The sequence below is a fragment of the Pezoporus wallicus genome, unplaced genomic scaffold, assembly GCF_028554395.1.
Source record: "Pezoporus wallicus isolate ANWC-B61680 ecotype Strahan unplaced genomic scaffold, APGP_CSIRO_Pwel_v1 contig_6974, whole genome shotgun sequence".
NCBI classification, from domain to species: domain Eukaryota; kingdom Metazoa; phylum Chordata; class Aves; order Psittaciformes; family Psittacidae; genus Pezoporus; species Pezoporus wallicus.
Genome location: NW_026636227.1, coordinates 617,273 through 641,759, shown reverse-complemented (window position 1 = coordinate 641,759; position 24,487 = coordinate 617,273). Strand labels below are relative to the sequence as shown.

General features: G+C 33.5%; 1 protein-coding gene across 5 annotated transcripts in view; it reads left to right on the top strand.

Annotated features, from left to right (window-relative positions):
- PCDH17 (protocadherin 17) overlaps positions 1-24,487 on the top strand; it is an 86,767-nt gene that overhangs the window by 17,487 nt on the left and 44,793 nt on the right. For 3 of the 5 annotated variants that reach the window (XM_057399155.1, XM_057399153.1, XM_057399156.1), the window contains exons 3-4: positions 10,808-10,866; positions 11,033-11,205. In XM_057399155.1, the coding sequence (XP_057255138.1) occupies positions 10,808-10,866; positions 11,033-11,205 (232 nt within the window). Of the gene's footprint in view, positions 1-10,807; positions 10,867-11,032; positions 11,206-20,949; positions 21,602-24,487 lie in introns of those variants that run through there. The other 2 variants (XM_057399157.1, XM_057399154.1) reach the window with 2 other exon arrangements.

Genomic DNA, 24,487 nt, shown 5'->3' with positions numbered 1-24,487 from the left:
ATACGGACATTATTTAGAGAAGGCTGTGTTAAGTATTTTCTTTGAAAGGTCATGACTAAAACATAAAAACGAAAAAAATATGAGATATATATATATATATATACATCCTTCAGTTGCTGCTGCATGAAAAAGGTGCTCACATGCTCGGTGAGCATCCTGCTAATTAGATGCAGAGGAAACCCATAATTTAGTCACTGTATTGTAACTAACCCCTCAGTCAAATATTAGCATTCATGTTCAGTCTCTCTATCCCTGGTGAAACTTGCAGCAGTGTCCTAGATGTTGACAAACCATTACTGATTTGGAACACAATAGAGACTTTTTGTAATCCTGGAATCTTTGCAGAGAACATTTCTTATGTGCATCTTCTTCATTTTAACAACAAAATCTGATTTCAGAATCTTGATATGGCAAGCTGTAATGAAAAGGGTAATCCAGAACTTTTTTCCTCAGGCTTTTAAGAATTTAGAGGTCGAAGTCAACCTTTAAATGTCTATGAGTTTATAGATTACCTGTGGCGATCCTTAGATAAGTGAGTGTTATGTTCTAGATGAGTTGATCCCATCAAGAAAAGTAACTTTTTTTTTTTGCTTGTTTTGAATCAACTTACAGAGTCCTGTATGAAGATGCTGCAGTCAGTTAACACTGAAGTGACAGAGCTGTGAATGGATATACAAAGCCCTGTAGCAGAAAGGCCTTATTTTTTTTCTGTCCAAACCTACTTGACCACTGCTACTATATTCATGGTGTATTTGATCAAACTTCCCTTTTTATGAGGTCCCTCATCATAGACTCATGACTGCTATGGCTTTAAAATATGTTTAGGGACAGAACCTCTTGCTATATTTGTGCAAGCCTAAATTATTTATGTTATGTCACAAATAATAAATCAACTCATCACCATTTTACAGTTGAAAATCTCCTTGCACAGGCATGTGAGGTTGTAAAGTCTGATGATCTACTATTCTGTCATAAATTCAGCCATTATTTTGGCAGCGTATTTTCTGGTGTGTCTTTTTCTAGTGCTAAGAGGAAAGAATTATGCTAAGGTATATATGTGAAAAGAGGTATATATGTGTCCTGTCTCAAAATGTTTATAGAATACCTTGTTGGGGATTTTTAACAAAATGTTGAAATAAAGAGTTGCATGACCTGAGTAAGAAATTACAGAAAGTAATAATGTAAGTTTTAACATCTGTAATTTTCTTCCTAGTTCCTAAGGACTTTAAGGCAATCATTGCTTTTCAGAGGAACAATTTTAGGAAGAGAAAGGGGATAAGGTTACAGATTTAAAAGAAAGGAGGTGATCTAGATTTACCCCTGTTCTTCTGACTGTCACCTAGGAAGAAAGCTTCAGTGTTCCTCTTTATGTGTTTTCTGTGCAGGCAGTGTGCCTTCAGAACCAAGTCCTGCTCTATCTTTGCTGCTAATATTTTTCACTCTGTATTAAAGAAACATAGACCTGGAGTCTTTTGCCACATTAAATGTTTGCTGCCTGCCTGATCACCTTTCCTTGTCACTGACATTACAAATCTGTTTACATGTTTCTTCAGCATACAACATATGTATCTGTGGGAATGTAGCACACTATGTAAAGACTTGCTTATCCCTTAACTGAAGTAAGCAGGCCAATCCAAAGGCTATTGAAACCAATTTGAAAACATCCATTGATTTCAGCAAACCTCAGGTCATGGACTGTGGGAGTTCTACTGCCTTTAGTGAAAGTATGGGTTGGACAGAGGAAGGTAAACACAGTGGATAGATGTTAACACAAACTTAATAGTTTTAAAATACCCAGTGTCTCTGTTTCCCCTTGCTAAATAGTATGAGTACAAAACAGTTTGTCAATGTTAAAAGGCCACAATTTGATCTCCTTCTCCACCGTATAGTACTGCTGTGTTTATAAGCTTTCTTGTTCAGAAAATATTTGTGATGTGCTGCTCTTAGAAACGGGAAAAAAAACAGTGGTAAGAATAGGACAAATTCTACAAAACTTACTTGCTTCACTGGGAATTCCTGATGAGTAATAGCTTTCAGATATGTCTCAAAATTAAAAATAAAACACCAGGAGCTCACAATTGCACTGTAGAATCTGTGTGCATAAAAAAAAAGAAAGAAAAGGTTGTTTTCGTATAGAAAAGCGGTTCTAAGCACAAGGGGATAAAAACATTATTGAAACTATAACAAATACTTTGATCATCTTCTTAAATTTCAAGGCACATTTTTTTTAAGTTTCCCTCTAATTTTAATGTCTTTATTTCTAGACTTCACATTTAACATGGAGATTTGAATGAAAAAATAAACAAAGCCCCAGAAATACTATCAAAGATACACTTCCAAAAGTATTGTTATTTTGCATTTATGGCATGGTATTCTTAGAATAACCTAGATTCTGGGATATGTGGGGATTTCCTTCTAGTGAACTAATTTTAGTAATACAATAGTAATATATTTAGTAATATATATAATATTACATATATAATATAATAATTAGTAAATATAATATTTGTTAGGAATACTAAGGTAGACTCAACATCGTGGGAGCCATAGATAAAAGGTGCATTAAAGCATTTCAAATTCAATCATTAGGTTTCATTGCACCCATCTGTTACCAGAAAATATAATTGGCAACTTGATTCATTGACCTTTAACTGTTATTTTGGACCATAGTGGTGTTTTTTTTAATCCATATTTTCATGTTAGACCTAAGGAGTTAATTCGATAAGGGAATCCCAGTACATTTTAATGCAATTACTCTTTTTCTTTTCTTTTTTTGGTAATATAATCAGGTTTAATGGTCTGTTGTATATTCTGCTAATCCAGTCAAAGTAGTTATTTAATATTGAATATGGTTAAAAGCAACTAATGTTCAACTTCATTAAGGCTTCTATTAAATAGAAGACTTGCTGAACTTCTACTGTTTTTTTATGCATGAGCTACTACCTCTTATTAGCTATTTCCAGGGGTTTCTGGTACATTAGTATTATACTTACAAGCTTCAATTCCACCAAGATTACGCAGCACATTACAAAACTGTGGAATCCTTAATATTTTGTTCCTAAAATGTGTTTTATCTCTTTCATTTTCTGGAACAGATAGTACCTTGTGCAGGTGGGGTTCAGTGCATACATCTCTTACCTAGTTCTATATGTGTGGCACACACGTAGACTGTCCTATAAAATTACAGCATTACTTAGAGCAAGCAGGAAGCATAAAATGATAAATAAGGGTGATTTAATGTTTTCTCAGCAATGGTAAACAATTATACTATTCTGAAGTTTACAGGGATTACAGGTGTTTCTTTACAGAATAGGGTACAATTCCTGAGATGTTTATGTAATATAGAGACAGATGTATGTAACCTAAATTTATAATCCCATTTCACAGCTTTCCCATATACTGGGGAGCTCGATAAATAGGAAGTCGATTTTATTGGCAGTATAACTCCATTAATAGGATTTGGATTTGCCTTATTGACAAGCCAGTACTGTTAATATGATCCAGTATATGAAATTGACAGGAAAACTGGAGCGATAGAATGTATCTGCAGCCTAATTGACAGGGAAGCTCTTTCAGAAGGTTCTTAATGTGTTTTTTATTGACTGAGTAGCTTCAGTAAGTACATAGCATTGGTGAACAGTGTAAATATATTGGATGCAACTGTACTGGCAGATTCAGGTGAAGTAGTTATTCTGTTTTCCCATACTTCCATCTTTACTTTGATATAAGTTGTATCAAGCTCTCTTGTAAGATCTTCACAAATGCCTCTTAAAGCACCAGTCTAACTGTTCATAATGCTTACAGGCATTTGACAAGTTGTGAATTATTTTAAAAGTGTTTATCATTTTTAAACGAATAGAGGCTATACAGAGCAAAGCAATAATGTGTCATGAATTTCATTATGTTTATTTATTGTTGCTATGATAGCAGAAGCAGAACTATTGTGCTTTCAGCTCTAGCTCTTTCTGTGGTGTAATGTTTGGCACCACTTCCTGAGTTCTAATCTTGCACCTTCTCCAAAAAGTAGTTCATCTGAAGAACTCATATTGCAATTACTTTTTCCCAGTCCCATTTGTCAACTTTTCACATTCTCTTCCCAGATCATGTTAATTTCATTAGATATTAAATTTCTTGTTTCTTGAGTGCAAAATAAAATGAGGCTCAGAAAACTGAAACAACTGCGAAGCAAACAGCAATTTGAATTTGGTCCAGAAAACCTTCTTGATTACCCTCTCAGTAGAAAAAGTTTTTGGGTTCAGCTTCCACACATTTTCCTAGTCCCCAGAGACAAGTTTGTCCATAAACACATCTGCTCTGGCAGAAGAGTTGAGGGCTTTTGTTGAGTTCCTCACCAACAGGGGCAAGCTAGTTCCTGAAATACTTCAATATTTTGTATCAGAAAATCTGATCAGGATCTGGTTCCATCCCTTCTTCTGAGTGTCTTTTAATTCTACTTTTTTACCAGGGTCACTTAAAAATATATCCAACTATAGTGACCTCTTTAGTTGCTTCAGTCTTTAGGCTTGGTGCAGTCATCAGGTGAGAGGAAGCTCCGTTGGGCCCTGTGCATTCTAATACTTGCACTGTATTAAATCCCTTCAGTCTAAGCTTCTTTTGTGTCTTTTGCACTGAAGAGTAAACCCTTTTAAAAATTTAAGAAATAATAGTTTTAATTAAGCCAGTAGTACAAAGAACTGAAATACCTAGAATACTTTAGCATGAAAGCTTAAGCAATAAATGAATGATAATTTCTTTTGGTAACAACCATGGTACTCGCTAAAAGAAAATAGTACATGGATTAGGCATTTATTATTGTGAGAATCAGTACTCCTTCACTTAAAGGAAAGGATGGCGGTCTCTGTTCCTAGAGCTTCACTTTTCAGAAGTCACTCAGGTCATTTGACTGAAGAGCTCAAGACCTCTTTCAATTTTGCTCACAGTTTTGTTTTTCTCAGTCAAGAGAAAGAGAAAACATGAGCCACCAACACTTTCCAGTAAAGAGTACAGCAGCCTGGTGAACGATACTTCCTTGTGTACCTGACTGCTTTTGTTGCCCTGTGTTTTTAATGAGCTTTTGAAGAATGTTACATATGTCAGAAATTCACATAAACACATTGTAGGTCTTTTAACATAAAAATACACATTTTGCAGCAACTGTGAAACTTCCCAAATATGTACGTCACTTATTATCAATAAGAGTGGAGAACACATATTAGGACAAGGATTTGTTAATACAGCTTATTTAATTTTGTCTTTCAAAAAGGTAGAATAACTTATTAGAAGTTTATGCCCATTTTTGGGGTGTGTGTGTTTTGTTTGCTTGGTTGGTTTTGTGGTTTTGGTTTTTTTTTTTTTTTGGTTGTTTTTTGTGGGCTTGTTTACTATTGGGCTAATGAAATTTCTTAGTGAAGTAAGTCTTTTGCAGCGGAAAAATGCTGCTTCAGGCTAAGTATATACACTCACTGGCAGTCTTATACTGAGGAGTCTTTGTGGAAAACTGTACTATGATAACAAACTGTTCCTAACAAAATAAAAGCAATTGTCTTTTCTTTCAAAACTAGATTTGGCAAAATACAATTCTTTTGTCTTCAGAAGTGATTCCCATTACATAAGATCTTTATTTCATGGGGGAAGGCAGACTACTTGGAATAAAGGTTTTCAAGAAAAGACACAGAAGATACTTGAGTTAGAAAGTAAACGGCAGTCTGATAAAGGGGAGAGATGTTTCATTTGATTTTTGTGTTTAATTTTTAATTAAAAAGAATTAAAGTCAGCTGAGACATTTTGCTTTATTATAGTTCCACGTATCAATACCTCCTAAAATGGAGTTGCATTGAATCATTTCTCAAAATGTGATACTTGTTCTTGCAATTCTGAGAAAAAAAATATGAGTATTCTAGTAATCTAGTACTCATAAATCTGATTAATGTCTGACTTTTTTATAATTTAAAATACATCTTTCTCTAATATGACAATTATTTCTGGGCGCAATTTGTCAAGAACGCTTAAGTATTGCATTTCTCTCTCTGGCTCCCCATCTTATTCTATCTTACTTTTTCCATCTTTTCAGTCATGTTGATTTTAAGATTTTTTAATTTTTTTTTTTTTTAGGAGACTGACATGTCAAATTGAAAACTTTTGCTATTTTCTTTCATTTTATTAAAACAGTATAAAACACACCAAAGAGTAGCAGAAATCTCCAGAATCGTGGTGTAACAAAATTTTTGATTAAAAAAAGAAAAAAGGAAGTAGTTAAAAAACTCTTACGTTTTAATAACCAGTCTGCTTTTTATATGAATACTCCAAAGCAGAAACCTTGTCAGGTCCTCTATCGTTGTCTTACTGAGCAGTAGTAGAATGCCTGAAATCTGATTAATATGGGGTTGCAATTTTAATTCTGATATTTTTTCTTTTTTTTTTTAAATGTATGTGTGCAAATACACAGTGTAATTCATTTTCATTTATAAAAATAAAAAAAAATTTCAGCAGAAGTAAACACAAACACCTTGTGAACACGAATTTATGAAAAAAGAAAAAGGAAAAGAGATCCCACTGCTAAAAATACTTCCCATAATTCATCGCATAATGTTTTTCTGAGGCTGGTTCAAACTGTTGTTTTCACATTCTTTATTTTTTTTTTTCCTCTTAAGAGAATATTTAAGGTTAATAGATCCTGTGAGGAATTTGTTTCCGATACTCTGTTTTTTTGCCTTAGTTTTTCATTTTCCTTTTTTCTAAATAAAACTTTTGGAAATCATATCCATTCTAGAATTAATTAGTAGAACCTTAATAGTTGACTTTCAAACTTCTGAATGGCTTTATTTTGAATTTATAAAATTCAGTATTTCAAATTCATAATGTAAGGCGAATACTTAGCAAAAAATTGTAGATTATCTAGGCCCCTGTGCAAGCTGTAACACATGTAATAGAATGAATGGTTTTATAGACAGTTGACGATAGCACTTGAAGGGTGTTCTACATGTTGCTTACGCAAACACTAGGCAGTAAATAATTTTTCAAGTTACATTATTGGACTAAATCAATCATATTGTCACATCTGAAACTCTGTATCAGTAAAAGTACAATTTGCACAGATTTAATTTGCCTGTCCTTTAACATTTTTTCTGTTCAACTTCCTGATGAAAAAGGTAACATGATCAAACTGTAAGGTACTTTCTTTTTTAAATTTTGGCAGCTTTTAAAAGGTACATATGCTTTCTGATCTCTTTCAAAATGACATTTTTTAGGAGATTCAACTTTCTGAGAAAGCTGTACTAAAAGTATATACAGAATTCCTCAGGATTTTTTCTGCAACATCACAGTAATGGCAGTGTTCCTAAAACTTCAGAGAGCACAGTGGTTTTGATTTCCTAGAAGGGGCTGTATACCCAGAGAAGGAGAGTTTATTTACTGTTGATAGATTCTTAAAGTAGCACTCATTTCTTAGAGTTACAGCTATGCAGTGTAAAGAGGTATGATTAATGCATGAACTGGAACATGTAATGTCACTTCCATAGATGTTAAGGTGTAAAAATTTTAAGTATATGACCTCTTACTTCAACTGGGATTTAAAAAAAAAGTGTTTAAGGGAGTTAGACATTCATCCCCCTGTAAGCCATTGTGAGGCTTGCCCTTCTAAGATTCTTCTATACTGCCTAGCCTTGAAATTAAATGTTTCTTATTATCCCAGTTTTTGTATGGATAATAACATGCTGCCTGTATTTTGAAATATACTGTTACAACATTATACTTCCATAGCTCCTAGGAGAAGGTCTAATACTTTGAGAGCAAAAGGAAAATCATTCAGTTGAGCTCTGTGGTTGTAGATAGTTCCTGTAGATAGTTATCAAGTATTTACATTTGTTCTTTTGCAGTAGTGAACCCACTGTAACATGGAGCCCAACTTTTTGTATTGTTGCAAAATACATTATGAAGGAAATTAGTCAAATTATTAAGTTAAAGGTCATTAATGATTACCATAAATACTGAATTTCTCAGAAGCAGCTCCCATTTATAGGATGGCAGATAAGATGGGGTCATAATTTATATTTTAAAATTTATGACTTGGCTAGTCCAAGGTGTGCAAAATGCTGTTTTTTATTTGTTTATTTGCTTGTTTTCTCTGTTGTTTTTTTTTTTTTTTTTTACTATGAAAATACAGAAACAAAAAGTATGACCAGTTCTTACTGTGGTACAGCTTTTAGATAAGTTCTTAGCACCATCTTTAAGGAGGTGCTATTTAATTAATATAATTTAATTTCCAGGGCAAAAGTCTGACTTTTCCAATAGAGAAGAATTTATGAAAAGGAAATTTATAGCAGGTGTTTTGCCTTACAATTACATGAAAAATGGAAATTTTGATTCTAGTAGCAGCTGTGTTTAGGAGAAGGCAGATGTCTAACGTAAGTAAAAGCAGAAGGTCAGTTTTCCTGGGTATCTATTTGAGATATTAGACCTAGAAAACAGATGTAAATTCTGCAATTATAAAGGTTTATTTGGGTTGAGAAGTACTGGGCTCTGTGAGTGTCATGATGATTATATGTGTATATACATGAGGTAGATTTGCTGCACACAAGAGAGATGTTATCTTATTACATTTTGCCACAAGGAAAGAATAAACAGAATAATTCAGGCTGCTTCTGAAATCTCATGTGCTACATTTAAAAGATTACATCTAAGAATGCTGAAATATTTTTATGCCTTCATTCCCTCTTTTTTTCCTGTTGTTTTGAGTTGGGTTGTTGTTGTTGTTTTAAATGCTTGTATTTATAACTTGAAACATATATTAAAAGTTAAAACAAGCTTTTATTCTAATTGCCTACACTAAGACCAGGATCTTGTCTGGTCTTGAGCCCAAAGCACTGAACTGCACTGTTAACTGAAGTGGCCAGATTTTAAAAAAAACTGATACCTCTAGCTGAAATCATCAGCTTCTGAAACACTGTCTTGGAAAAGCAGTGACACAACACTGAGTTTGGTATCCCAGATCTTCAGAATTCTCTTTCTGTAATATGGCATATTGTTTGATTCCTTAGGCAGTATTTAAGAACTTTCATATGCCCATCTTTCAATAATGCTGCTAAAGAACAAGTCTCTAGTTGAATTCAGACACCCAAATTAGGATTTCCAAGTTATGTGCAATTTTGATATAATAAAAAATAATTTAGAATTATAGGTATAGGTGCTTTATGCTCTATATTGTAAACAGATGAGCAAAACCTGATTTTGGTGTACTGTTTATCATAAAAGGTAATTCAATGATAAAGCATCAGATTATTTTTTGTAATCACATATACTATATCATTACAAAAATGTATGCATTCCATATTTTAAATTAGAAACAACTTTAAAATATGACCACAGTGCGTTACAATCCTAATTATTGAACCAAAAAGTTTAATTAGGAACAAGAAAGTACACTATTAATTGACTTCATACATGCTGAAGAGAAGATAATTATTTATCTTCTGTCCCTTTCTTAAATCAAGCAAGATATTCATGCATATGAGAACATTTGTTTCACATGTACATTGAGACTGGCAAGTGGCTATGTATTTTTTGTTGCAAACAACGACTGTTAAATTCCAGATGAAACTTCATGTTTCTTTCCCAAGATCCAAGAATACAACCATACAAGAAATAGCAAATATTTCTGATAGCCACCTAACCTATAAAACAAAAACAAAGCTAAAAAAAAAGGGAGTGGAGACTGGCACAGAAAACCAAATATCTGAGAGACCAGTGGAAACACTTGTGTAACATTAAACCTTACCTTGGGCCTTTTGCTTCATTAACTGCTTGTGTTACCGATACTGATACGCTAGATGCTGTTGCAAAACACATAGCTGGTGCAAAGAAGGGTGGTGTGACATGAAGTGATGCAGAAAACAGTAGAAGCTCTGTCACTAGTCAGCTGCAAGAAGTGACGTGTGTGAATGTACAGTATGTGGAGTTTTGTGAAAGATGCAGTCTCTCTTCCTCCCAAAGAACTTCAGCTGATGATACAAGGGGAATTCAGATCCCTTTGGCAGGGCTCCATGTTGATCTGGATGCTGCAAATACTTCTGCTTCTACAGCTACTTAGCTCATGTTGCTAAAAATATACTCATGACAGACTTAATTAAAGTATCTTCTTTTAAAAACTACTTATCTACAGCTATCATTTAATATTTTTGTCTGCATGTGTGGTTCTCATTATTCTGCTAAAGCTATTAATACTGATGAAAATTAAAGAGAGAAAATCCAAATATTTTCATACATGCACTTTTCAAGTAGCATTTAAGAAAACCCACAGCTAAGCAGCTGTAAATTTTCTTGGTTTTCTTTTTTTTTTTGCTTTGTTTTATTAATTCAAGAGTAATATAGCAATACATGAAAATTTATCACAGCAGTAAGGGCTTCAGAATCCCATTAGATGATGTAATTATAATTAAAAATTAGAATTATTGAATAATTCACTTTTGTAATATGCAAAAGTATTTTTTTCTCTCATTTTCAATAACCATCAGTCTTAATATCTAACTAATGAAAAAACATAAACAGTGTCATCTGTCAAGTTGCTAACAGAGAATGCCACTTGTTGGAGCCTCATTGTTTACTTTAGCAGGTAATTTGTGGACCGGAATCATTTAATTGTTCTGAGCACATAATTACATGCCAGCCTTTTCCAATCTAATTAAAATGTACAAATCTGAAGATTAAGGGAATTTTTGAATTATTAATCATTTCTCCTCTAGGAAATCTTGTTGCTCTGCAGGAGATTTGTCCAGTGTACAACTATACGTATTTTTTTCCTTCTCTTTCACAGACAGACAATTTTCCCGCAGAGCCCAATTACATGGGCAGCAGGCAGCAGTTTGTTCAAAGGTAAGGCCTATTAAATAACTTTTTCGGCTTCCCCATTTGCATTCTTGTCAAAATTGCTTTGCCAGAGAGTACAATTCAACTCAGAACAAGTAAATACAACTATATCTCTCTCTCTTTTTCTTTTTTTATTTTCTTCTTTTTTTTTTTTTTTTAATGTATATTTCAGTAGCTCCACGTTCAAGGATCCAGAAAGAGCCAGCTTGAGGGACAGCGGGCATGGGGACAGTGATCAGGCTGACAGTGACCAAGACACTAACAAAGGCTCCTGCTGTGACATGTCTGTTAGGGAGGCACTCAAGATGAAAACTACTTCAACTAAAAGCCAGCCACTTGAACAAGGTGAGTGAAGCCTCCAATGCTTACAAAAGCGTAAAGTTTAAGCTGTCATTATAAACCTATTAGTACTGCAGTCGTAATTTATCAAGCAATAGCCCAATGATAATATTATCAGAAAAAAAAAGTAAATCTTGTAGGTAGCCAAGAGCAAAGAAAGCTCAGTAGCTTTCAGAATGAACATGAAACTGCAAGTATCCAAAGCACATTAGAAAAAAAAAAAAAGAAAAGAGTAAAAACAAAATAGTACTTTTCTAAAATTATTAGAATATACTTTATCTCTACTGGCATTGCCTGTGATATATTATACACAGTCCTTATGCTAAAGTGTGCTTTGGAAATTCAAACTAGATGTGACTGCAGCAGATAAAAAGACACCAGTCACTTACATTCCTCACATAGTTTGGAGAAGAGGAAAAGAGGCTAGGGATATCAGATGAGGAAAATGGTTCAGAAATTGTTTTTATTTCATGGATATATTTTACTATTTGCAATGTTGATTTCACAATTAATAGTAGCATGACAAGTGTCAAATAATATAGTCTGATTTTCTGTACAATTTCATTTGCATCCTGTGAAAGTAACAAAGATGAGTCTCTGTGAAACATTTCAGATGACTTGTATCAGGATAATGACAGCACTCTCTGAAATCATTATTCTGACAAACAAGCATGCTTATTTCCTCAAACTCTGTGTCCAAGTAATTTTTTTTCCCAGATATTTTTTACCTAATTATGAGGTCTTTTATTTCAAAAGAGACACTTCTTTTTCTAAAAGCACCAGACCGAGTACTCCAGCTCTGTGTTTGTCTTTTTTGCTTCTATGCTGTAAGCATAGATTAATAATTTAATTAATATTAAATTAATAAGAAGTTATATTTATAATTTAGCAGAAATATAGGATTTTTATGAATTGTTAATTGGACATAGGTTTTTTTTTGCCTCTTAGCTAGTCTGATCTGTAGTACAGTCATGGTATAAATATATGTTTAATTTTTCTGATCATGTTGAGATTACAATGTAATTTTTGCTATGTAGAATATTTAGAATGCTGCAGTATAATTTATTGTGTATGCTTTTGAAGGTTGACCTCATATATGACCTTATTTTCCAAGTAATAAATGCCAGAAAGATTATTTTTTCAGTGACCTTTTTGCCACAGAAACTCCGTGCTTATAATTGGACATTGATCTGTGTAAAGATGCAAAAGATGCAATACTAGACTTCTTTTTTTTTTTTTTTTAAGAAGCTGTTTGAGTGTCAGTCTATTTGTTTTTCAGTTTTGTGTAAGAAAAAGACAAAGTCTCTGAATTTTCTATTTATTTGTTTTTTGTTTTGTTTTTTTTAAAAAAAAAAGAGGACTGTGTGGCTGAGTTCATAATATTGCACTTTGTCCAACATCATCAAGTCCAGTTCTTGTCAAAAATATAAAAAATCTAGTAAGCAGATTCAGCCAATCATGTTGCTATTTTCATTATAATGCAAAGAGTTATATGGAGGTTTGCACTTATCTGTATCTAGATGACAGGCCTTACTCATCACAAAACAACTTACTCCACTGGTTAATATGAATTACTCATATTCTTATTAAACATATCTTGAACTGTGAATGTTAAGTTTCATCAGCCACTGAACTGCTGTAGCAGGTGTTTATGTGAATTTCCCTGATGAGAAAAAAAAAAAAAGAGAGAGAGAGAATGAGGCTTGAGAGGTAAACTTTAAAAAAAAAAATAAAATTTCCAAAATCTAATTACAAATGGTAATGACATCCATTTGTTTACTTGTATGAAGTCTTCCATCTCAAGTGTGCTGTAATGAAATCATTGCTATTAAGAAAACTGAACCTGCAGTGAACACCTTATGGGGTTACAGAACATTGCAGTAACAAATGTAGTGCAATGTGGTGCTCCCAATGAAATCAATGATCAGCTGTCATTGAGCTTGGTGTGATTAGGGTTCTTAGCCCAAAGTAACTTTTCTCTTTTGAAAGATTATGAAAACCCCTGCTTTCTCTACTCATAAGCCAAGTTGAAGGTGGCTGAGAAATACAGTATATGTGATTAGGATTAAAAAAAGGAATTGCATTTTCTGCAGAGAAGAAGTGTTTTCCACGAAAAGGAGGTGGACAGCTTGCTAGAAACAGTTGTCTCTGGCAGTGCCTGAAGCAGTATCAGAAGTTGGGGTTGTGTTATCATTCTGGGTTGTACACAGAAATGGGAATTCACTATTTTGTGGCAAAGTTTCAGTCTTGATTATTGCTGTTTAAAGATATTTAAAATAGTTTAACTTCTGCTATTAGAACAGTGTTAATTATTAAATCTTCTGACAGTTTTTGGTAAATGAACTGTGAATTCAGGATCTTGAGATTCCAAATTTAAAAATTAGTTAAGTTTGAGTTTGACATCCTCTTTGTGTAATTCCAAACACTGTTGTTATGGATCCAATTTGCATTAAACTAGTGAAAACAGGATATGATAAAACCTCACTAATTTCACTATTTAAACATTTCATTTCAAGGAAAATATCTCCAGGTAACAAGTTCTGTCAAGTAGTGATTGTAAACATTTACACAAAAGGGAAAGAAAATGCAAATTACATCTTATGAAATGCTTCAGAAAGCTCATCACTTGACCTTAATGGACAGAAAGGGGGAAAACCCCCAGTCTTATAATATTGATCAGGATAGTAATTTTTGAGTTAAAATAAATATGTTCCATTTTAGTTATCTCAACCATATATCCTCTTGGTGTCAATTCCCAGCCACTTGCTTCATAAAAACATCTAGCTGTCTCTTAAGCTTACTTATGCTATCTGAATCAGCTGTCTTACTAAGCAGCTTGTTCCATATGCCTACTACTCTTTCAGCAGAATGGTTTTAGATACTTTATTCTGTTTACCTTTCTTTTTTCATTTCTGTTGCTGAGACCTTACACCCTATCACTACTTAGGACAGTTTGAAATCACCCTACTTAGACATCTTACAAGAATTAATAGTTTGAATACATCTGTCAAGTTACCCATTTGTTTCACCTGAAGTGTCATGTATTTTTCATATTTTATATTTAAATAACAAAATAATAATTTTGTTACAGTTTAAACATAATAATCTGCATTTCTTTAAAAGTTGTCTAAAGCTGAAAATGATATCATAAATGATATCTACAAGGAAGGAGTACAAAAGCAATATGTACATTTTATACTTTTCTTAGTGAATCCTAGATACGTTTACCTTATAATCAGTAAAACAATATAAAGTTATGGATTTTTTTTTTTTTTTGTAGTTACTCAGAAATCATGGTCTTTGTTAGATTTTCCCAGGACTTTTTCCTTTTCATGTCATTGCAAAAATACCTAAGGGATTAAGCATCTTCAAATTCAGTAGCTTTATTGTTGAGTTTTAGCTTTATCACTGTGCATTACATCTTTCCTTCACACATTTGCTTGCTCTTCACCTCTGCGTATCATAGAAGGGGGATTTCTACAGGTGCTGCTGCCTTGTTAGTGGTAGCATAGATGCCAAGAATAAATGAAAACTGGAGACACTTCCTTGGAGGAAGAGTAAAAGGAAAGCTTTCAGCACTGGTGTCAGAGACTCCTCCAGAGATAAAAATATAACTTAATATAACTTAAAAATAACTTATTTCTTTATCATCATAACAAAAATACATTTGCATTAGTTGTGATGCAGTCCTGTATGCAACAGTCTTAGGCATAAAAACTGTATCAGTGTTATAGAATCTTTATGGATATTGTCAATCCTTGAGTTTGTCTACTGAACACGATGACAGAATGGGTCTGTGGTAACTTGTACATTTATATTCTCAATTTCTAATCAAGAATGATTCCTGAAATTGAGTATCCTGCATTATCTATCTGCATCAGAGCAAAATTATCAGAGTTTTTATCAATCAAGACTTTTTCTGACCCGTGCAATGATTTTCTTGCCATAATCTTTTTTGAGTCTGTAGCGTAATTAAAATCTGTTCTGTTTAACTGAGTGATAAGCAGTCTAGACCGATAAGTGCAGAAAGTTCATCAAACAAATTTCTACTGTCCAGCATCATGCCCAGTGTTTTCCATGCCATTGGGAATGATGGGTTCTTTTATGAGTACATCAGCTTAATGAGATAATGGAAAAAGAAAATTGTGGAGAAATATTTATTTTTTAAGTTCTCAAAGCTGGTGAAAGCCTCCACTGAGAAATTGACAGAGGCTGGGAGTCCCCCCAGAGCTGACACAACCTATGAAATGTTTCATTCAACACTGCTTCTTCCTGTAGGTTTTCTTTTTTTTCCCTGAACAGAACAACTACTATCACATTCTTTCTGTGGTCAGAATGTGAATAGCTTTCAGACTGCAGGACTTGTTCTGACACCACCTAAAAGTCTTTATGTCCAGCAATATCGTCCCTTCCAACTTGCTTACCCTTAACATGGTCAGGTAAGATGCTAACTTTCTGTTGTATGTCAGGACATGCATTCAATACCCATTCTTTACTTTCACCTAAATTTCATCCAGGTAAGCTATACGAGCAACATAATTGTATTTAGATTCTCCTTCCTTTTCTTAGTATGACAAAATTCAGACAACTCTTGTATCTATCAATTTCTATGTACTCAGAGTATTAAAGTTTTTTTTTTTTTTTTCCCTCTGTTGCAGTTATGTTGAATTTATTTCTGGTTTTAAGTTTTTAGACTGTCTACTAGTTTACCAGGCAATTTAGGTTCACTTTTCACATTTCAGTTATTTAAATACTGAGTCTAGATTCGTGATTGACACTGTGTGACCTCAGGTTGAATGATAATCAGGTGTATTTAGAAGCAGCGTCCAGTTAGTTTGATGCTTCCTCACTAGAGATGAGAGCGTTCCCATGCATAGCTGCCCTTTGTAGTGTGATCTTATATGTATCTGAGCAGCTTTGGATTTCAAGTAAGGCTATCCAGGTGAAGAAAGAAGTTAAGGAAGCAGGTGTTTGTCTTAGAAGAAGTCAGAAAAGGAAGTGAAGTGGAATCCTAACAGAGAAAGGGTAGATTAGCTTAATGCCTCGTCTACTCATCTGCCTTCATTGATATAAAATAGAAAAGCAGTGCAAACATTCTGGCAGCTGAAGTGACAGTGAATACACTTTGCATCAGAGTATCTTAGCCTATTATTGCCACCTGTTATTGCCTATTATCCTGCTTTTCAACTGGAGTCGAGTTCTGCCAAACCAGGTTTTTAATCAGGTGCATGTTTCAGCATCTGGCAGATGATTATCATCATGTAACTGGTAGCAGTGAAGTTTTGTGAATAGCATATCCAACATTTAATTAATATGTTTAGCCACAAATTAGAACGGAAATTTCTATAACTGACTTTCAAAACATGCATAAAGAACTGTCTGCATCTGTATACACACAAAACATGTCACTGTGAGACAAAGAAGGGATTATATCCATTCAGCAGAGCTTCATCTATGCAGCATTTGGTGTGTTATGCTACATTTTTCAGGTAATTTAATTTCTTCCCCCACTTTTTCTACTTACTTTCTAATTGTAAACTATTCTGTGGTTGAAAACTGTATATATTTTTGCCCTGTATTTTGTTTTCTTTGGAAGTCTCACCATCAAATCAATCTAGATATATGATTACTAACACCTTAAAAGTCCGAGACTGTACCAATAAAAGTATTAATAAATTTCATAAGGGTTTTCTTTGATGATCTTATTTTCAAGTAAATGCATAACATGTACTTCCAGATCACAAGTCTGTTAACATAATCTCAGATATGACTGCAAATTCTAATATTTGGGTACTGTAGTTGTGGGTGCTCATTTCTTCGTGCTTGGCTTGAAAGGCAAGAAAGCAGAATATCCCTCCCCCATCACTAGTTTTGATCTCTTTGCTTCCTTTCTGTACTCTGTTTTGACGTCACTTTTCCTGGGGCTCAGCATGGTTATTTGTACTGCATTTTGTTCCTGGAAGGCCTAGAATCCATAAGTTATCTTTTTGCTTTATTCCCATTGGAAGAGCATAAGAAGCATTTGCAGTTCTCAGTAAGATGAGGTCCTTCTATGTCAAAATCATTATCTTCAGCTAACATTTCTCCTTTTCAGATTCTTTTTTACAAATTGAAAGAAAAGTGGGAGCATAGAAAGATCAACTTTTGAAACAAGAAAATCATAAACCAGATAGTTTTCATTCTTTCAGGCTTTATGCATTTCCCTGGGTAGTAAACGTATGTTCTCTGCCTGTGCTTACTATTGTTAATGAAAATTTTTGGACATATATTCATGTATTGGGTAAATACTTAATATCATTGAAACATAATGGGTGGAGAGGCTATTCCTGCCTCTTAGTCTGAAAACATTCTTATATGGTGCCCTTACAGTTTTCTTTCAATTATGCTTGCACAGAATTATAGTTTAAACCCCCCAAAAATACGAGTGTATATGTTTATTCAATTATATAAAAGAGGCAATTAAAATAAATACATCTTTCTTATTTTAAATCATCTTTGTATGATTGTGTTTCCTCTTACTGCGTCAGTGGAATATAGAGATATGATAAACAGCGACAGTAGTCAAGTTTTAAAACAATCTTATTGCATATTCCAGTCACATTCTTGTTACAAAAATGAAGGAACATTCTGTAGATGGAGTTACTGTAAAGTAGTAGTTGGAAACCTGAACTTGGACTGTATTTATAAATAGTTTTATGTCCAGTTGGGAAAGACAATAGAGAAGTTTTAAATAAGAGACAGGAGCTAATTATTCCATTCAGCAATTCTTCTGTTCGAATAATAATAATAGGATTTTGTTCTTCTGGAACAAAGAGTAACTTGTTATTTCTGTATATAGTAATCCAGTCTGTCCTTTTCCTGGCTCTTCTGTGTGCGTACTACTTTTCTCCTATGCCTTGTTTTCCAGAGGGTGGAAAGTGGTATAATTTAATTCGGGCCAGGATTGCAGAACACTTTAATTAGAGACACAACCACCATACTCAGTATATAGGCATATTTTCAAGGAATATCTGGGCAAATTAAAAATCAACAATGAGGTAGAATAACAGCAAAAAATAAAGGTTTATGAAACATGGCCTATAGGTGAAGTTTAAAAGAAGTGTTTGTTTAGCATTTGTGTTTGTTTAAATGAACAGACTGAAAAAAGACAATAAAAATCTTTGTACATATCAAGTTGCTATATGTTGTTGTTGGTTTTTGTTTTGTTTGATTTCTGAGAGAGCTATTTAAGTTACGTATGAGGGAGAACTTTGCTATAAATATAGCCAGGCACGGAACCAGACTACTCATGTAAGTTCAAGAATATCCTTGCCTAGAGTTTTTTAAAACAGGTTAAAAACATATTTTCACTGATAATGTAGATTTATTTTAACCTACCCAGGGCCAGAAGATCTTTTCCAGCCTTGCTTTTTATGATGTCATCATTAAATGTGAGGATGCAGTATACTGTCCAGTCCTGAGTAAACCATACTGAAAGGAACATTTGCATTGACCTGTTCTGCAGCCTTTTCTCTGTGAACATCTTCTGCAGGAAGAGTTCATCATGTTAGAGAATTGCAGTTAACTTGGATTGTACAGTGCTTCACAACAAGAATCCCTGAAATAATATGCTAGTACTTAGCATTTAACATGGACTCTGCTCAGCCATTGCTGGTAGCATGATTAACTAATTACTGCTTTGTACTTTGTCTAGTTTCTGTACATGCATGCCATGTACCAGCCTCTGTGCATCTACTGCCCATCCTGATTTCCAGAATGTCAGAACAGCTGTTTTCCATTCCCTGCTGCTGCTTTCTCCTATTCCAGCTGCTGCACTCAAATAACCTCCCTTCCCCAAGTGGGCTTCATATGGTTTGAAAGGGACTTAATGTACCTCAGTGCATAGGGAACTTTTGATGCATATTTCATCATGTTTCAATTCTTTCTACAGGGAACACTGCATGTATAACAGATGTTCCCTGACTACTATGCTTTCCTGAAGGTGACATGCCCTTTTTTGTGTTACATCTCTAATGTATATGGAGCCTGTAGCGCCTGCATGACACTGAAAAATACTGCTCCATGGCTACCCCTGTGCTGTGTGCCAAGCTATATTTAATTCCACCTGCTCCTCTCTGCAGCATAAAATGGAGAGGAGCATATGTCCAGTATAACCAAGTCATACTGTGACACAGAAAAAAATTCCAGATGTATTTTCTAAATTTAGGGACATATTCTTCCAGCTTTTTATACATACACTGTCCCATATAAATTCAGTGGGGATGTTCCTGTGACTAATATCAAAAATCCTTCATCTTTTATTATTTCCTTTAATATTATTTATACCGTATATGTGTGTGTAGTGTATGTGTGCTTATATATGTATACATGCATATACATAAATGCAGAAATAAGATATCATTAAATTATGTCCCTGATAATTTGATTTCATAATCTGCATAAATATGCACCTTAATAGTGTTGAAAAATTAAATTTTTTAAACATTTTATGCTTGTTTTAAAACTGAAAATGTAAAAATAATTCACAAATTTGTTTACATAAAGCACTGTATTTTCACCATAAACCTTGTTTGGGGAAGTATATTAAGTCTGAGGCAAAAGCTGTCAATCTGAAATATAGTTAACAGTTGAAAAACAGTATTTAAAAATATAGAGTTAATATAAGGTTAAAATTTTAACATATAGCTAATAATGTATAGTACTGTACATATAATATATATTTATCTATAATATTTTATATATAACAATATAATTGCAGTGTCTACTTGAATACTACAGGGATGTGCACCTTGGAGTTTTAGAGGGTAGCCTATCAAGTCTTTCTCAGAGTTTGAGTTAAATTCTTCATACAATATTTTACTATATCTGGCCCAATTTTTTCTTGAACTGATGAATGCAGCTCCTATATAAAAAGTGCAATTTAGGTTGCACATTAGCCAGATCTCTAGGCAGTTACATGCCTTCCAAGCTCTGAGGCAAACATACAGACCAAGAACACCCAGAACACGGTAGTGGAGTTGTGTCTGTTCTGACCCTGTGAACAGACTTTTGCTATGCATCTGTAATTTGTATGGCCTAGGGATGCGTATCTTTCAGCACTGCTGAATATGCAGACCTACACTTCATGTGTGCAATTAGGTTTAGTATGTGTTTAGTATGTGATTATTTTTAGTATTTTTTTTCTACTTTCCTAATTTGATTTCAAGTAAGGATTCTGCCCCTTGTGCCTATGGTATTTCACAGTTTTAAGGAAAGTTCACATAAAGTCGCTGTAGGTCTATACATTGAGCCAAAATTTTAATTCAAAGAAGAAATAACTTTTTTCTTTTTTTCTTTAAGCATACAAAATTCATACTGCACCATTATAATAATTTCAGAAAGCACCGACTTCACATCACTCTTATGAGAATATTTTACTTACAGTAGAAGTATTGCACATTTAATTTTGGAAATCCTATTATGTGGCCCTGACAATGTGTCCTGAAAACGACCAATATTTTTCACTGTGAAAAAAATGCAAGATATTCTAAGAAATTAATTTCTGTCAAATTCTCACTCTGGTTTCTTTTATTGACTAAGCCCATGGGCTATTTAAAAAAAAAGGTAGATTAAACAGTTTGGTTAAAAGGATTGGCTAAAGAGTTTGACTAAAACAGTATAAGAAGGTTTGTGTTTATGTTATAAAACACAGAAAATTGAATGTGAACCTGAGTTACGTCAAGTGGTTTTCTCTCTTTTCTCAGTTCAAAGCTTTATGACCCAATGATACTTGGCTGGATAGGAAAGGCAGGTGTTTTTGAGGGGAAGTGAATGGAGAAGAGAGCGATGGAGGAAGAAAATTACATTGAACACTACAGCCACTGCTATGAGTAGAACTTTAAACCCAGTGTAACTTAACCAGCGTGCAGTGGCTGCTTTTTGCTTCTCAAGCGTACCACTGAGTAGGCAAAGCAAGCTACTGAATTAGGCCATAAAAATTTAAAAAGATCATGTAAAGTTGTTACTGTATAATCTTAATTCACTGAAAATATCATGTAATAGCATAAAATATCTTTTCTTTGGTATTCAGTCATATAAGAAACAAAGGACATTCTCAAAAGATTTACTTGTTTGGAATTACACATAGTAAAATTTTCACATGGTAAAATGCATGACAGCTTATAACTGTCCCTAAAGAAAACACTATTAAATTAACTCAGGACACTTCCATTTAACATTTATTACAACTTTCAAACAGTAAAACCCACAATAATAAAAATGTCAATTTTGAACAGAAGCATCAAAAACTTTGAAGCATGTACTAAAAATTATTTTAGTTATCATTGCATAGTTATTTCAAGATAACAGAACAGAATTTAACTAGTTTGGACTTCCAAAAAAAATCTTATCTCAAATCTCCTGGCTTCATGATATTTATTGTTTAAGTCTAATTATTGGTATATAGTTATAAAATTTGTGAATTTTGCCTATGGATACTTTTACTTTACATGCAATTATTGATAACATCCGTTTTTTTTTTTGTTACATTCAGTCCATTTATGAATTCTTTATTATAAAGATTTGATTGTATTCCTTTATTTTTTATTTTAGGTGGTTTATTTTGTGTACATTCACATTTTTTCTTAGTATACGGAGAACAGCAGAAATATTTAGGTTGTTAGCATTTTGGCACAAGAAAAGAGTCTCAACAGTTAGACAATCAATGAAAATTAAGGCCCACCTTCCTCTTGTTTTTAAAAAGTCTTACTCCACCACTAATTCACTATTATTTTCTGTGATATCAGGAGTTGTGCAACCCCTTTAAACAAGACAAAATAAGCTGCTATTTAGAGCCTGAAAATTTCTTTGTTTTTTAAAACCTACAGATTTCTTTAAATTCTTTAAAGACGTGGATTTAAATATCAGTAGAATTACAAATTATTCTAAATTTATTACTATTCTGCAGTTTATCACAGGTATATATGACAACGGTAACTGGTTAATTGTTTATTAAAAAGAAGACTTTTTACAAGCACATTTGAAAGATAAATGCCATACAGCTGCTTTCTTTGTTGCAAACTTGATTATTTTTCTGATATGCAGAATTATGTAAAGACAGAGAGAGAGTTACAGGAAGAAGAAAGATATAAAAAAACAGCTTAGAAGTTTAAGGTGTGGGAAGATAACATGTAACGTAGAGGAGATAAAAAGCAAGTAATCAAACACTCAGAATTCTTAAAAAAGGAGAAACTGCCCTTCTGTTACAGGTAGTATGCTTTTGTTGAATTTAATTCACTGCCCAAAAGTGATGAAAATTTGTATTTTCCCTGGAGACTAGCTGCAATTAAATAATGTTAAAATGGAATACATTCCATGCCAGATAGGTGCTTGCAGTTTTCCAATGAAGGTTCATCAGAGTCAACAGAGTTGTGCCACTTTGCCTGGTTTGAATCAACACTGTATGATATTTTTTTATTGTTACTAATTAACATAACATAAATTTTCATTTTTAATCCCGTGTCAGGTAACATCATTCTTTTGCATAAGATTTTGTAGCTAAACAAAATTAGAATATTTCCTCAAAATATAATTACACTTTTACTTAGGATTTAGTGCCCTTTGTTCAGTTTACTGGCAAGATATGTGAACACAGTACTCTGCAAAATATAATAAAAACAATAAAAAGAAAAAAAACCAAATAACTGACAAGTTCAAGACAGCTAAAAACATTTGTCATAATCTTAATGAAATCCAGGAAATTCAAGTTTATGGCATCTTAAAGTGAATTTTACCTTTTCAAAATAGATTAAAGCTAAAGCTTTGTAAGCACAAGGAAACTGGAAAACCAAGACCTAAACTTCAAGAAATGGAAAAGAAAGCTTAACATCTCAAATTTCAAAATTTTCAACCCTGTTGAAAAACAGACACAAGCTCTGAGGAATCTTTTCCCTGCCATTTCACCTACGATTTTACCTACCTCTGAGCTAGTTACTCTGATTCTTTACAGTTATTTAGTTGACAAGCACTTTAGAATTAATGAGGAGAGCAGTAGGTACTTCTGAAACATGATTCATTTGACCTGTTTTAGATGAATCATGCCCTCAAACACTCATTCCTCTCTACTGTCAGTAAAGATGACTAACTCATATGCCATTCAATAATTGTACATATCTAAAGCTATGAAAGACAAATTGCAGTTCAGCAGTTTTGCAGGAACTAGCATTTTGCATGCTGGCCACTGTTTATTCCAACTTTTTGGCTTCCATGCTTCTTATTCATATTATACGTGCAAATGGTTCAAGCCCGAGTTTATTCTGGAGGCATTATCATTAATTTATTCACCAAATCTTTCCCATCTCATCAGTTATAATGTGGAGGTGGTGACTGTCTCTTCCACGAGAGACACATCATATCTGTTTGCACAACTATTGTTTCCTCTTCCATGTATTTTCATTTGGGAGCTGTTTCTTCCCTCACAAAAGTGGGCGTCTGTAAAAGGCTCATAGTTTCAGATGCTTGCTTAAATATTCATCTATTTGGCTATTCTTTTGAATTTTATGGCCAGATTGCTGGTGCCAGACACGATAAAGAAGAGTGTGTTGGAGATTTAAAATTAGAATGTGAGATCTACCTCCTCTTTGGCTTCTAAGAAGTCTTACGTGCTGAAACGCTTTGCTGAAATGACTAAAGAAAATGGATGGTCTTAGATTACATGGTCTTCTACTTAGAATAAAAATAATTTAATATATTTATCTGACCACTTGAACTATTATAATTTAAGTGAATGAAATACCAAGGGATGAATAAAAACATATCAAAGATTAACCTCCATGTAAGTTATCTGTACCTCACATAGTATTAATCTTCAGTAATTTTTTATCATTTTTGTGAGCTGAAGTAATTCATGACCTTATTAAACTTAACTTTGTATTACATTTAAGACAGTTTTTCTATGTTCATTAAATAGCAATGGATTCTGGAATAGCTGTTAATCCCTGGCAAATACATTGAAGAATCAACTGGCATTTCATAAACATACAGTAACAATCTATTAAACTAAGTAAATATTTATTTAAGATACTTCAAGTCTATCCTGTTGTATCAGACCCACTGTGGTATGTGCCATTATTAGTGGTAAGATGAGGTTTATCTGCAGGGATATATCTGCCACTCTCATTTTAACTCCATCACCAGAGCCAGCTGCTGGAGAAATACATGCTGGCACAAAGAGGTCTCCTTCTAGCCTTTCTGCACTGTGTCCCTAAATGAGATAAACTAAATAAAATATATATTCATGTAACTATGTGAA